Below are 15,550 nucleotides of genomic sequence, written 5' to 3' on the forward strand. Positions count from 1 at the left end.
TTCATAGATGGGCTTGTGGATGTTTTTCCACTAAGAAACTAACATTGTTATTATGTTTTGATTGATACTGTGAAGCTGCTTGGATGCAATCTATATTGTGAAAAGCGCTATATAAATATACTTGACTTGATGGGCCACGTGATAGCTGTCTTTGCTAAACCTAGTTGATAAAACAACAATAGTAAAATGATAACTTAAACATTTCACGTGTTGTAGATTCATTTACCTTAGTCAAAGCAATGACCCATCTTCTCCTGAATGTTAGATGAATTTCCTTTCAGGGGTAAGTACCTTGGCGAGTAATCGACTTTAATAGAGGTTTAAAACCCAAATCAAATAAAACACAAATCTTGTGGCATTCACAGCAACAATAGTTTATTAGTTAACTAACTACACATTTACTTTATGTGAATCTAACAAAACATTTTCTCACTGTGACACAGAACAATGCTTTCTAAAATGTTTCCCTATGAGTGGATGAAACTGTTTCCACACTGAGTACAGTCGTACGGCTTCTCTCCAGTGTGAACTCGCTCGTGTGATTTCAGGTGTCCAGACCGAGTGAAACTCTTGCCACAATAGGAGCACTTGTAAGGTTTTTCTCCAGTATGAATTTGTTGATGCAGTTTCAGATCACGAGATCTAGTAAAGCTCTTCCCAACTCAAAGCACATATAATCTCTCACTTCATTTTGTGTTTTCTGGTGCTGTTTAAAACTACCCAGCCTCGTTTATTATTCTCTGTGTCCATCCTTCTCTTGTAGGATGATGGGAATATTCCCAGTATTTATTGGTAAATTGTTGTAGGAGGGGCTTCACTGCAGGTGTGAAGTGTGTTTTAATCCAATCTGCATTTTAAAAGTACAGGGCCATCATGTTTAACTGAGCCGCTGAAAAACCTCTTTATCTCCAAAAGTTCCCTGTTTTCGGCTCATTCATTACGGTGATGTCTGAGATCTTCTGTAAATTAGCACATTAAATTGTTTTATTGGTGTCAACAGGCTGAAACAAACTACTGTATCATAACCTTTAACTTCAATTCTTGGCTTTGCTATTCCAGTTCCACCAGTCTGAAACATTATCAAAATAATCTTCAACAATTTTCTTGTTCTCCAACATATAAATCACAAATCTTGTGGCATTTCACAGCAACACTAGTTTATTGGTTAACTAACTACACATTTACTTTATGTGAATCTAACAAAACATTTGCTCACTGTGGCACAGAACAATGCTTTCTAATATGAGTCACTAGATTACTTGATTGGGTGAAACTCTTCCCACACTGAGTACAGTTGTATGGCTTCTCTCCAGTATGAATTCGCTTGTGTAATTTCAGGTTTCCAGACTGAGTAAAACTCTTGTCACAATATGAGCACTTGTAAGGTTTTTCTCCAGTATGAATTATTTGGTGCCGTTTTAGATGACTTAATTGGGTGAAACTCTTCCCACAGTCAAAGCACATATAATCTTTCACTTCATTGTGTGTTCTCTGGTGCTGTTTAAAACTGTTCAACCATGAAAATCTCTTTCCACAGAGAGAACACACGTAAGGCTTCTCATTTGAGTGAACTTTCATGTGATCTTTTAGATGTGCTGATGAAATAAAAAATTTACCACACTGATCACATTTAAATGTTTTTTCTCCAGAGTGAATGAGCTGATGAGCTCTGAGACCTGATGAATGAGTAAAACTCTTTCCACACTGAGTGCATGTATGTGGTTTCTCTCCAGTGTGAATTCTCATGTGCGAGTTAAAGTTTCCTTTGTGTGTAAAAGTCTTTCCACACTGAATGCAGGTGCGTGTCTTTTTAGCTTTTGTTCTTTGAATTGTAAAGTTCACTTCATTCAGTTCTTGTCTTTGCTCTTTCACTCTCACCTGGTCTAAAATACACAAAAACACAGTTAGAATCAGTTCAAGTGTACCCTTCTTTAATAGCAGAAAGCAACATAGATCAGATCTTTCACTTGTTATTCTGTCATTTTGTTAATATAGTTAAAATATGTTTGACAACTGCTATAAAGGTTATAATCATTTAGATGTATTTTTCTGTCATTTATCATCCATATACTGCTTAATTCACATCTATCAAAGCATAATGAAGAATCAAGAATGAACACCAACCTATTTGTTCCTCATTATCTTCATCTTTTATTCTGGATGGTTCTGGATCACTCATGTCTTCAATCTTCTCCACTTTAATAAACTCCATTTTTAACAGTCTTACAGATTTCAGCTGCTCCTGGAGTTTGTCCTTCTCTTGTAGGATGATGGGAATATTCCCAGTAGTTATTGGCAAATTGTTTTGGGAGGGGCTTCACTGCAGGTGTGAACTGTGATTAATCTGCAGGTGTGTTTTTATCCAATCTGCATTTAAAAAGTACAGGGTCATCATGTTAAACTGAGCAGCTGAAAAACCTCTTCTCTCCGAAAGTTCCCTGTTTTCAGCTGACAGACTGTCTATGGTAGCTAACTAGTAGCGTCAGATCAGCAATGGATAAAGCAATGGATAAAAATATAAACGACAACAGCAAGCGGCCCCTGCTTACCTCTACTGTAAAGTTTTGACGCAAGAGAAGGTCTGTGAAGAAAAGATCAGAGATTAAAAAGAAATGTGAAGAACGCCGGACTCTAAGTAGGATAAATAGCGTCCTTGATCATTGACCATTGGAGAAAGCTTCAGGGAGATCTGGGGCTGAAAACGACGCTGACACGGATGACTTTTTGTTGAGCAGGTAAACATTTATTTATTCTTTTATGGTGTGACGTGTTACGTGGCTTTTTATCAGTTTGACAACTTGCTCATGCTGCCGGTCGGCATTGGAATATTAGCCGTTTAGCATCGCCGATCGCGGTTCATTTATATTTCTTGTTCGAGGTTTCTGTTCGAGCCGATCAGAATTTGAACAAGATGCGCTGCGTGCTGCAATAACAATTACTGAAAACCTTAGCAATACTAGTAGTATTATAATGGTGGTGGGGAGTTTAGAACATTTCATGTGTTGCTAATCTTATGTTGACGTGAACTCAAACGTGACATACGTCAGGGATCAGGTAGCACAGAGGGGAGCATAGACACATACGTCTATGAGAGGGGAGGGGGGTGTGTGTGGAGGGGCGGGATGAGTTTTTTAAAACTTCCCTACCGTCTCGACCGATTTTTAACATCTTATACCATAGCTTTAAGACGATAACACACTCCCACACGTTTTATTTTTTAGCATTTTTGGGAGGAGTAAAATTTACATTTGTGGTTTCAACAACCAGACGCTTACACTTGTCAGGGTTTGTTTGGAATGCGGCCCAGACATATTTGTGCGTGTGTGTGTGTGTGTGTGTGTGTGTGTGTAGAAGGTACTCGGTTAATAGTCTACGTTTTGTTTTTTTTTAAACTTCATTTTACAAAATCAAATTACACACCAGTATGTTGTCAAAAAATGTCTGTCCTGTAAATATATAGCAAATTTCACCCAGCAACACAAATGAACCAGTTTATTGACAAAGGACAGACAATGAAGACACACAATAAACACACATACACACCTTCAGATTCACTGTCTTTCTGCTATTAAAGGATGCATGAGAAAAGAAACATTAATACCATCCTCTCGAACAATCTGCAATTCATCTAATACAGGTCACAGATGACTAAACACATTGACATCAAAATTAAAGCTAAACCCTTTTAAACGAAATTTCCACAGACTCAATCCACCAAAATTTAAATGATGGAGAATAAACGCGTTAAAGCAAACACAACAGAAGAGAAAGCAAATCGTAATCCAAAACAGGCATAAAGTCAGGCAGCAAACTTACATAAATCAGTCCACAATAGAAAACAGTCCAGGACAGGCAGCAAAGAATCACGAAGAGAATAAACAGTCTAGAGTAATTCACGGGAAGACAAAACCACAGGAAGAAACGCTCAGAGATGTTCACCGGAGCAACACACTTCCAAATAAGGGTCTTCTTCATTTGTGTTATTTATTGGCAGTTTCCAAACAAAGTGCATTACCGCCATCTTCTGGATTGAGGTATTAACTCAACTAATTTTATGTGTTAGAGTAGACTACTGAACAAAATATAAATAAATAAAAATACTAAAACCTAAATTCTGAGTTTCTTTCATAAAGAGCATAACATAATTATAGATTACGTGCCAGGCAAACTCAATTTTTTTTTTACTCAATCCATTTTCTGTTGCCTTTTCTATTTTTTTTTTTTCAGAGTACTCATCAAGAGTATATGTTTTACATTTCCCACTTCTCCACAATGAATGCATAATCTGGTGTTTTCCTATTAAATATTATATAATATATAATTAATATAAATTAAAAAATAAAAATAATAATATAATATAAATAATATAATATAATTTATATAATATAATATAATTAATACCTATTTCCTATATTAAGGCAGTTTATTAATCTTGTGTGCCCTATTCTCAACCTTGTAAGCTGTCCTCCTGTCTTCTTATACTTTTCTTTTAAACCATCACTTCTTTCTGGATGCTTTATAAATGTCTTCATTTCTCTTCCTGATTCATATATCCTGCCACATTTCATTTATAATATTTTTAATGATAACTTATTTTATTGTAGAATCCTATGCGTCCCTATAGGGCCATATGTGTATTCGTAAGTCCTCCCTACGGTAGGCATCTGGTAGCATGTCCCTCCCGGGATATGTTTCCCAGTGTACCTGGTAATTCAAAGTGTATTACTTTACATACTTTATGTACTCTGATTAGCATGCATAATACTAGGATATTGGCATTATATTAGTACTTACAAAGCACATATTAATGCCTTATTCTGCATGACCATATTCTACTAATCCAATACAACCCTAATCTAATTTAACAACTACCTTAACAACTATAAATAAGCAGTAATTAGGAGTTTATTGGGGCAAAAGTCATAGTTAATAGTTAGTTATTAGAGAGAATTGGACCTTTCAACTTTTCATTTGACAAGTGCAATTTTTAAAAGTGTAGTTATGTGCTTAAAAGTATTTCATTGATATTATCTATAGTATTTTTTTAAGAGTGAAGGCACTCTTCAAATCTATTAAAGTTCATGCCTGCAGAGGGAGACATTTACAGCTACACTGTGTACCACAAAGCTCTCAAGAAACATTTTGAAACCAAAACACAGGGTGAGGCACTGTTTTCGTGCAGATTCTATGGATTTAATATTTATATAATAATATTTATAATATTTAATTATTATATATTTATATTCATATTTTAACGCTCTAATGCAACTGTATCGACCCAAAATAATAATATTTATTGGTTATATTTTGTTATTTTATCTTTTTACTACCTTATGAAGCTAAAAAATTAGGGTTTCCACACTTATTTCAATACAGAAAAATATTTTGTCAGCCACAGATGGTAAAAATTACCTTTCATTTATTTTTTCAAGCTACCTGAAATAATATTAACCCTTTGTTTTTGTTTTTTCTTGATATTTTTGTGACTTTTTCTCATTTATCATCATGAACATGCATGCAAAGTTTCAACATGCTGGTGTTTTTTTGACATATACAAACTAAATTACTATTACGTTTGTGATGTTCGCGGGTCAGTTTGACCCTCATAGGCAGCTATTCAAAAGCAACTGTACAGACACAAAATAAAAACATTTATTTTATGTATGTCAGGGCATCAACTCCAGTTCTAAAGTGTAAGTGTATCTAAAAGTGCTCTAACCCTAACCAAACTTGAAAAAAGCTAAATAATGGTGTTCAGAATTAATTGCAAATTACAAATGAAAATCTTTGACAGACACAGATAGTAAAATAAGCTCTCATTTTTAAGCTCTCTTGGTGTCTGAAAATCCTACATATAAGGTTTGGTTAAAAGCTAGGTATTTCAAAGCCAGCTTCACAGACCCAAAAAAATAAATAAAAAACATTTATTTGATGTATGTTTTTGTTATGTCTGGTTTCTGTTAATTTTCAAATTTTGTCAAAACAAAACAGTTTTAAAAAATGGTTAAAACACATGTTCATTAAATCCTATCTTCAGATATATATTTTTTGGAATATTTGAAAAATGTTGATATTAAAAGTTTACAGTTTGAACGTGAATCTTTGTTGGTTTTCATAGTGTGATTTTTGAGGAATTGTATTGAATCCAATTAGGGTCAATTTGACCCGAACCATAAGGGGTGTACACAGAAATCCAACATAACACAAGGTGTTTGTGCGTGTGTGTGTGTGTGTGTGTGTGTGTGTGTGTGTGTGTGTGTGTGTGTGTGTGTGAGCGAGTGAAAACCCTATACCTTAGTTTTTGTAAATAGAAATTAAATAATCACACTTCAAACTTAAGAAATATATAATATGGCAACTCGTGGTCACTAAAGTTTTCATTTAATCTGCAGAAACAAACTGTTTTCTGGCGTTCTCAAAACTTGCTGCATTTTTGACCATTGCTGCATTTGAATATTAAATGCTTTAAAAAAAGGTTTTAGGGCAGGACTATTAAAGAATCTGCAAGATCTCTTATCTTGTCAATAAGAAATTCTCTATCTAAATGCATAGTTTAGGCCTTACTATATTCTGGGTTCAAGGAAAAGACACCCATCCTGCAACAGCCACATGTGTGCATCTGTTTTTAAGACCATCAAGTCTAGTTTTGCCACAGGCACTAATCTATCAGAAAAGATCATTTCTGGCACCGGCCCTCTGTGTCTCCCTAAGAAGCTTAGCCTGAAACATGGACTCTTGGAACGGTTTCACTTGTAATCCGCGTCATCAGATATTCCTGACCGTGAAAAAAGATCAAGGTTTTGTTTTGCCAGTGGGATAAAAACCGATACTTGGCTAAAATCAAGCCAGCAGGTGAAATGAAATCCAGTCGAGCTATTTCTTTAAATCTGAGAACTACACACTAACTCAGCGAAACAGTCCATTTGAATGTATTAGCAAAAACTATTTGCACACACAGATATTTGCATATCTGTCACAGCATTTGATTTAATTGAATCCGCATGATTTTGATCAATTAATGAGTTGAGATTTTCTGAATTCTATGAATTGCAACGGATAATTATTCAGAACATTAGCCAGCAGATGGCACTCTTTGAATGTATTATATGATTATGGCTAGAGGGTGATCAAAGGACTCGGATATTGGAACAGACAGCTGGGCAGTGGATGGATGATGTGAATGTTCACAGACATTGAGGCCCAGTCCACAGAAGGTCATATCAACTAGTAAAGGGATCAGATATCAACTTCAAGGCTGTGAGTTGATCTCATGACTGAGTTGAATGCTTTGATGTATTCTGTAAAATAATTGTGAAAGAAATACCTAGGCTACTTTTTGCAGATGGTATTTCCCAATAAAAAGATCCATTTAATTGACCAATGCAATTGTAAATAAAATGGGGTAAGTTGTCACCAGTCGTTATATTGGCTACTATTTTTCGTCTTGAGCCAAGGATTCTAATGTTATAATATGAAATACAAAAAATACTATAGCCTACTATATGTAATAATAGGCCTATATTTACGCTATTTATTGTGTGACACTAGATTCTCTGGAGTGACTTTCACCAATACAGAGAGAGAGAGAGGGGGGGGGGGGGGGGGTGTTGACTGGAGCTGATTGGTATTCTGTGCGCGTGCGGATGCGCTGCAGTTTTCTTCAGCTCGAGCACCACTCCGCCGGTCAGCTGATGCGCTAAATGACCCCATGTGCGCGCTAATATGGGGTTTGTGCGCGAGGGAATTCCATTCAGTGATAGTACCTCTGGGACACTCGCTGTCCTCGTGGATGCTGCTGCTGCATAGCCACATGGCATACGCACTTACAATAGACCTGTCCAAACATAGCCTACACTGCAACTAAAACAATGAGAACTTATATTTTCATTCTAAAATGCTATCATTTGTTGCATTTACATCTAGCTATACCTCACAAAAACATCCTAATACAGCTAATACAGTAGGCTGTAGCTCTCTATTTAGCTCTACAGATTTCAAATGCGTATGCTGCTTGAATCTTAAAATAAATCTGTGGGGCAGTGAAGGCTGACCAAAAAAAGAAATAGCATAAGCTACTAGCAAGAGGCCAAATAGGCCTATATGGCAAATATAATTTAAATAGAATATAATTGTTGGACACTTGCATGTTACATATTTAAATAGCCTAATGTTTTAGACTGGCCAGGCCAGGCATATATATATATATATATATATATATATATATATATATAAATTAGGCTAGCCTACATTTGTATGCAATAAAATTTCATAATTTACTTTCTTCTTTGAAATTTATGTTTAAAGTCCTGCCAAATGTAGACCGGAGTAGCAGCAGCTAAAACGGCCTCCACTGCCAACAAAGAATTAGACTAACGTTAAGTCTTTTTAAAAGTAGTACAGACGAATCCGGCGAAACTACCGGAAGTAAGCAGGCACCATTACTGAGCTGTTGCTGGGTAGCGTTGCGCCATTGCCTCCTATTGTTTTAGTTGCAACTTGAGTCCACTGGAATAAACAGCCCACGATTTACGACTGTCACTAACGTTACAATGTTACCCCATGTATAATGTCGAGTGGGTAAACAGTTTCTGTTATAAATTGTTTCAATGGTGGCAGTAAAATTTCAATTTTGAAGAGAATACATTGTGAATACCCCGGGTCGACTGCCCCTGTCTGCCGTACGGTTTACAGAGATTTCCTGGAGTACAAGATGCGGACATTCGCGTATAATAACAATTATTTAATGACATAAGTAAACAAAATATAATAAATATGTGATACAGTGATCAGAAAAATCTCCTCTCTTGCTGTTTTTTCTATTCAATTAGCATGCTATGGTCATTAAATGGCTTTCCTGAGCTAAATGTAACGTTATGTGACATATTTGTTCTCCTGCTGTTATATTGAACTCTTTCCATGGTTTAAAAACACTAATTGGTCGATATTATGTATACTTTCTAGCTGTAACGTTACCTTACCCTTGCCCGTTGCAATGTGAAAATGAGATAAATAATGGACAGAAATTAAAAACATGAATTTGTTTATTTGATTTCATTCATTTATTTAATTATTGTTGCCAAATGGACAGATCTTTTTATAGTTTCTTCATTAGCAAACGTTAGCCTAGCTAGCTTGCCAAGCTATTTTCAAAAATAATCTGTAAGATCGTTTGTACCTTCATCTGTGACTGGAGGAGGCCACTGTCTAACATCATCAACCCAAGTCATTCTGCCTGGCTGTAGCTGTCAACGAGGGTGCGTTCGCGTTATCACCGAGGTTTGTTTACATACCGCTGCATATATATGTCTATGCCGGTGTAACAGCTCAGTAATGGCGTCGCCACAAGATGGCAGCCTACACAGAACGCTCTTCGGATTCGTCTATAGGCTACTTATTTTTCACAAAGGAGCCCAATCAAGGGGGTAATCCATCGACCGGAAGTTGAAGCCTCGTGGGAGCTGACATCTTGTAGCAGAATTTCACTTGCGTTAGCATTCCCATTGACTCCCATTCATTTTGGCGTCACTTTGACAGCGAATAACTTTACATCTGAGGCGTTTGAAGGCTCCATTTGTCCTTTATTTATTTCTAAAGAAACACGACAATGTATAAATAGCTCCATTACCTTGTAGCTTATGTTATGGCCCCGTAGAAGCAGTTTTAGTGAAAGTAGGCTAACGATTGCGTCATACCCACGCGACTCTCTGTCGCACAGTAGAGAGATTACCGTATGGACAGGAGAAGAAGCTTGCGGGCAATCGGGGAAACGTGGAGGCAAAATGACAAAATAATTAATCAGAATACCTAGCAAAAGTGTCTCCTTCACCTAGCTCATGGACAGCTCCTATCACACTCTCCGCCTCTGCATGTTTCGGAAGGGAATGATTCAGATTTCTCATGCCACAGCACTAGAAGACAGATGGGTCACTCACGTCCCACTACGTAGTCAAGCTCTGTTTGAGTCTGCGCGTCAGGGACGAAAGTGCTAAAAAATCGCCAAAAACGGGCTTCAATCGTCTCAATGGAGTTCCAATGAGATCGCTCTGTCCATTTCTTTTACTGTCTATGAGCCCATTGGCTTCATTAAAGGAGTAGTTCACTTTTATTGCTCAATAAAAAAATAACAAAGTTTATGTTTTATAAGCTCAGATGGTCGCCTTGCTCTGTTCTGTGATGCGCGTTCGTGACTCTCCTATTCGAACTGGTTTATCAAAATGAACGAATCTTTTTTTCGTGTCATTTGGTTCATTCAACGAATAAAATGAGTGAATTGACTCAGAAAAAGATTCGTTCATTTTGATGAACGAGTTCAAACAGGAGAGTCACACAGAACAGAGCAAAGCGAGAATTTGAGCTAATAAAAACTTAAACGTTGTTGTTATTTTTTTGTTTAAATGAGCGATCGTTTCACTTGATAAGACCCTTATTCATTGTCTGAAATCATTTAAAGCCCTTTGAACAGTTTGCAGTTTTCACTGAAACTGTCTTTTGGACCATGAACCGTTTGGTTACCAGTAAAGTGCGTTATATGGAGAAAAATCCTGGAATGTTTTCATCAAAAACCTTCATTTCTTTTTGTCTGAAGAAAGAAAGACATGGACATCTTGGATGACATGGGGGTAAGTAAATTATCAGCAAAGGTTTTTTTTTAAAGTGAACTGCCTTTAACAAATGACTCTGATTCTTTTTGGTGAGTCAAACACACTAATTCACACACAAAGAGCACCAATTCACGAACAAATGGATTATTCGTTTTATTATTTTATATAGACTACTGCTTTTCAGAAATCGGAACTCAAAGCCAACTCTGAGACATCAAACCGGATAGTATATGTTTGGGATTTCGGTATTATTTTTCTCACAATGCATTCCTCGTTTATTTTGATTTTTGTCGAGTAAGTTAACTGTTACGTCACCATGTTCTTGTGGCGCGCGGATTTTCATCATGGATATATAGACTACAGAACTTGCATCTGACGAAAAATAATAATTCAATGAAATCAGGATCCAAGAAAAGAAGATCAAGAAAAGAAGATCCAAATAACGGGAAACTTATGGCAGAGTTAGGTAAGAATCTATCTTTCATCTATTAAAGGGTTAGTTCACCCAAAAATGAAAATTCTGTCAGTATTTGCACCCTCATGTTGTTCCAACCCCGTAAGACCTTCGTTCATCTTCGGAACACAAATTAAGATATTTAAGATATTAAGATCGCTCCTGCATACAGTCCATAGGCTTCTTGAGGGACTGGCTCTTGCTGTCCTCGAAAAGTCATTAAAGACGTCGTTAAAATAGTCCAAGTGACTACAGGGGCTCAATCTTAAGTTTATCAAACGACGAGAACACTTTTGTGCGCAAAAAAACAACAAATATAACGACTTTATTTCAACTATTCGTTTATTTCTTCCTCTGCGCGAGTCAGGTTACTAGTTTAATAGCGTAAGCTTCTGTTATTGTACGTCACACGCATCACACACACATGACCAGCGTCGGCCAATAGTGAGCCTACGTGTGACGTAGCTCTACGCAATCACACTACGTTAACTGACTTACAGGCTCATGGAGAAGGAAGTGATAGTTGAAATAAAGTCGTTAATTTTGTTGTTTTTTTGCGCACAAAAGTGTTCTCGTCGTTTGATAAACTTAAGATTGAGCCCCTGTAGTCACTTGGACTATTTTAACAATGTCTTGAATGACTTTTCGAGGACAGCAAGAGCCAGTCCCTCAAGAAGCCTATGGACTGTATGCAGGAGCGATCTTAATATCTTAAATATCTTAATTTGTGTTCCGAAGATGAACGAAGGTCTTACGGGGTTGAAACAACATGAGGGTGAGTAAATACTGACAGAATTTTCATTTTTGGGTGAACTAACCCTTTAAAACATAGGCTATATTGTTTTATGTTGAAACCTGTATGTTGGCTTGAAAGAGTAAAATGTTCTTAGATGTTCTATTTGAACTATAGCCTATTTTTAGTTTATATATATATATATATATATATAGGCTATACTTTTAAGATTGTAGTAGGAGCTCCAGTACATAAACATCCTAAACAAATGTTGGTGACAAGCAAGGCTGATGTTTTCAAGTGGAATAAGAGTCACAGTGAGGTAAAGAGACACAATCTCTCATCCATCCAGCAGATTATGCTTGTGGTGCTGAGAGGATTGCTTGACAAATGGATTACAACATTTATGTTTTTCCCCTTGTTTTTTTCCGCCCAAAACTGCTTAAATGATTTTGTAAAAAACTAAGGGAGGGAGAGCGAGAGAGTCAAATCAAATGGCCCAAAGCAAAGAAGATATCAGGTTTTGGGCCGCTATCCTGTTTGGATTTGTGCTCTTGAGTCACAAATAATTCATGTCGGCTGGACAACTATCCATACCAGATGTGCTTGAAGGATCTGTGACAACACTGTTATTGTGTTGCTTTTTATTTCTTTTACTCCAGACATAAAATTCAGTAATTTTTAAAATAGTTGCTTTGAGCTTTCAATCATATCCTCTTTAGCTTTTAATCATATCCTCTTTTAATTGTCCTCATTTTGCCTGTCAGAAATCTCTACTGAAAGTTTCAGTGCATGAAATGAATCTGAAAGTGTGATTTATTAGCCTAAAGACCATGGACACATACCTTTTCACCTTGATATGGTATGAGTACAACATTTTAAAAGCAGTTACTGTAAACTTATCTCACCCTCAACTATTATTTAAGTCAGTTTTATTCATTTTTGAATGTAATGTTTTATTTATTTATTTATTTAATGGTCTGAAGTTATTTTATAAAACAGATTGGCTAGTTCCAGTCCTTCATGCTGACTGGTCAAAAGTCACATCAAAGACTTGTTTAATGTCATAAATAAATATATTTCAAATAAATGCTGTTATTTTGAATTTTCCTTATGTAGCTCCGCCCCTTTTCAGTGCTGCGCTTGTTTTTGACTTCCGGTCTGTATTTTCAATGCAATCTTGCATAGGTATGGATTAACTGCTCGTAAAAAAAATTCCCGGTTGACATTTGTTAAGAAATCTGCTTTGCAATGCTTATGATAAACATTACAATGCTCATGATAACTTTTGTTAACTCTACAATAAGTAAATCCACTTCACCAGCTAATTAACGTACGCCTCGACAGTGATGCCATAGAAATACACAGAGCGACCGCAAAAGCGCAGTGCATAAGGTAATACATAAAATAATCCTAAACATTTTTATATAAAATATTAAACACTTTTGTTTTGTTTTGTTTTTAGACTTTTTTTTTTGCAGCAAATCATTAGAATGATTTCTTCATGTGACACTAAAGACTGCTGAAGATACAGGTTTGCCATTACATGAATCAGTTAAATTCTTTAAATATATTAAAATAGAAACAGTTATTTGATATTGTAATAATACAACATTATATTACTGTTTTTACTGAATCTTGACCAAATAATTGATTGTATTCGGTGAGCACAATACACTTATTTAAAAAAAACAAAAAAACATAAGAAATCTTACAAGACTCCAAACTTTTGAATGGTAGAGTAAATTTTGTAATTAAAAAAAAAAGTTAAATCCAGGAAAATTCTCCAAAACATACAGTACATCTAGTACAAGCTCATTTGGGTGGGCAGTGAAAGCTTCTAACATAAAACTGCAAATAAACACACAATAAGCACAAATATACACAGCTCAAATAAACAGATTTGACACGTGTTGTAACCTTATAGTCTCCCTGTGGTTAAAATCAAGCTTTTAATGTTGTTCATATGTATATGTGGTGTTTTTAATATGCATTAAGACAAATCATGTACAAATTAATGTCAACACCATTGCTGAGTATTTTCTCCTTAAAACTCCAGTGAACCAAAGACAGTCTCAAATACGCATTTTGAAATCGCTGGTGTTTCTGATGTCACAAACTTCTTTGTAGCCAATCACGTCAACTAGTGGATCTTTGAGCTGGTGTGAAGTGAGTGGAGGCGGATCTAATTAGCATATTCATAGAACCTCATATACCAAATGAAGCATGTATGTATAGTTACATTCAAGCTATTGCAGAATGTTTTTTTTCAATAAATTTATCTATAATACATTCATCGATAAATGTTTCAATAATTTTTTTTTTTCAATACATTTTTCAATAAATGTATCCCTTAAAGCTCATCTCTTATCAACAAAATGAGCTTTAATGGATACATTTATTGACTACAGTGGGACTTCAAATGCAGACGCGTGTGTGTGTTGATATGTTGAGAGGTGTGAAGTTGTGGTGCAGTGTTCATGGGTCATGCATGATTCATTTAAAAGGCCCCTGGTGGTGTCCTCCATAAAGATCTGCATGGCTTGAGGGGAAGTCAGTCCACCTCACCTCGCCTGTGTCGGCCCCGAGGCTGCAGTGGCTACCTTTTAAAATGCCTCCCACCCATTCAAAGTGAAGCCCATGCTCTGTTACTGAATGCCTTCTAGTAACCGTTCTGCCATGTGTTCATCAGTGATGTGGATGGTATAATTTTGCAGTTATAAGACCCTGTGACAGCCATGATAACTAATGTGTGTTCTTGCACCGCAGCAGTTCCAGATGATGGATGCAGTTCACCTTTATATACACGTGCCTGGACCTGTCATCTCATTCTTACTGAGTGAGGGGAATCGGACAGTGATGGACGGCTTTTGGATGAATGCTGCATCAACAGTCTTCCCACTACTATGAGGTGAATTCAATAAACAGTTGCCTCACGTTATGCAACACGTAGTATTTAAGCTCAAAATCCTGCTGAATGGACTAAATTAGCAAAGTATTTCAATCAAGTCTTTGTCATTCTGTGTTAGTACATACACACCTTACCTTGCCTTACCTAAAATACCTCATTATAACTAGGAAGCGAATTTACATTTCAAAGTTTGCTGAAGTGCAGACAGGACAAGCTGCTTTAAACTTGTTAACTATATCTTACCAGTTATTTTGAACAGAGCCGGCCCGAGCCTTTTGGGGGCCCTAAGCAGAATTTGATTTGGGGGCCCCTCCCACGACGCAGAGTCACCTGTGTTTGACGATTATTGACACAAATGTCATGCAATAATGATACATTATAAATGAATACACTTAAGTTATGTATTAGGCTACAACAAAATTAATACTTAATAAAAAAAAATAGATGCCTACTTAAATGAAAAAAAAGTTTTAACAGTCTCAAAACTGTCTCAAAACATATAAAATAAATTATATGCTAAAATTATGACAAAACTGAGAAACATCTCTTATGTTTCTCAGTTTTGTCATAATTTTAGCAAATAATAATTTCTTCAACAAGCCTTGAAAACTAAAAAATATTTGGCCTACTATTTCTCAATACAGTGTAACTGTCCTTAAAAGCTTTATTATTATTATTATTATTATTATTATTATCGTAACAGACTTTGTTAGATATTACATGACATAATCCAACAAAGTCTGTTACTATAATACCGGTAATGATGTTCTGGCGCTCGTTGTGTGTGTGTATGCAATGTATTTTTCCTCTCGGGGCTTGCCGTAGATGGGTCGTGTGCACACTGCGCACTT

The 15,550-nt window shown here is 36.1% G+C and overlaps 1 protein-coding gene across 2 annotated transcripts; it reads right to left on the bottom strand.

The window, feature by feature from the left end:
- Positions 1-1,130: 1,130 nt before the first annotated feature.
- Positions 1,131-3,967, bottom strand: LOC120486245 (uncharacterized). 2 transcript variants are annotated; one of them, XM_089119434.1, is made up of 3 exons: positions 3,817-3,967; positions 2,125-2,367; positions 1,131-1,883 (listed from the first exon to the last, which is right to left on the bottom strand). In XM_089119434.1, the coding sequence occupies exons 2-3, from the start codon at positions 2,210-2,212 to the stop codon at positions 1,213-1,215; spliced, it is 759 nt and encodes a 252-aa protein (XP_088975560.1). In that variant the 5' UTR covers positions 2,213-2,367; positions 3,817-3,967; the 3' UTR covers positions 1,131-1,212. The 2 variants fall into 2 exon arrangements, with proteins under 2 accessions (XP_088975560.1, XP_088975559.1); XM_089119433.1 differs by having other exon boundaries at positions 2,125-3,565.
- Between the last annotated feature and the right edge of the window lie 11,583 nt (positions 3,968-15,550).

The sequence above is a fragment of the Pimephales promelas genome, chromosome 14 (genome assembly GCF_988280905.1).
Source record: "Pimephales promelas chromosome 14, fPimPro1.hap1.1, whole genome shotgun sequence".
In the NCBI taxonomy this organism is placed as follows: Eukaryota; Metazoa; Chordata; class Actinopteri; order Cypriniformes; family Leuciscidae; genus Pimephales; species Pimephales promelas.

What these genes read in the sequence shown, in the direction of transcription:
- LOC120486245 (XM_089119434.1), bottom strand. Translation starts at nt 2,212, where the DNA reads ATGGAGTTTATTAAAGTGGAGAAGATTGAAGACATGAGTGATCCAGAA. An exon ending in AGATAATGAGGAACAAATAG is followed by an intron (nt 1,884 to 2,124) that starts GTTGGTGTTCAT and finishes TGTGTATTTTAG; the next exon opens with ACCAGGTGAGAGTGAAAGAG.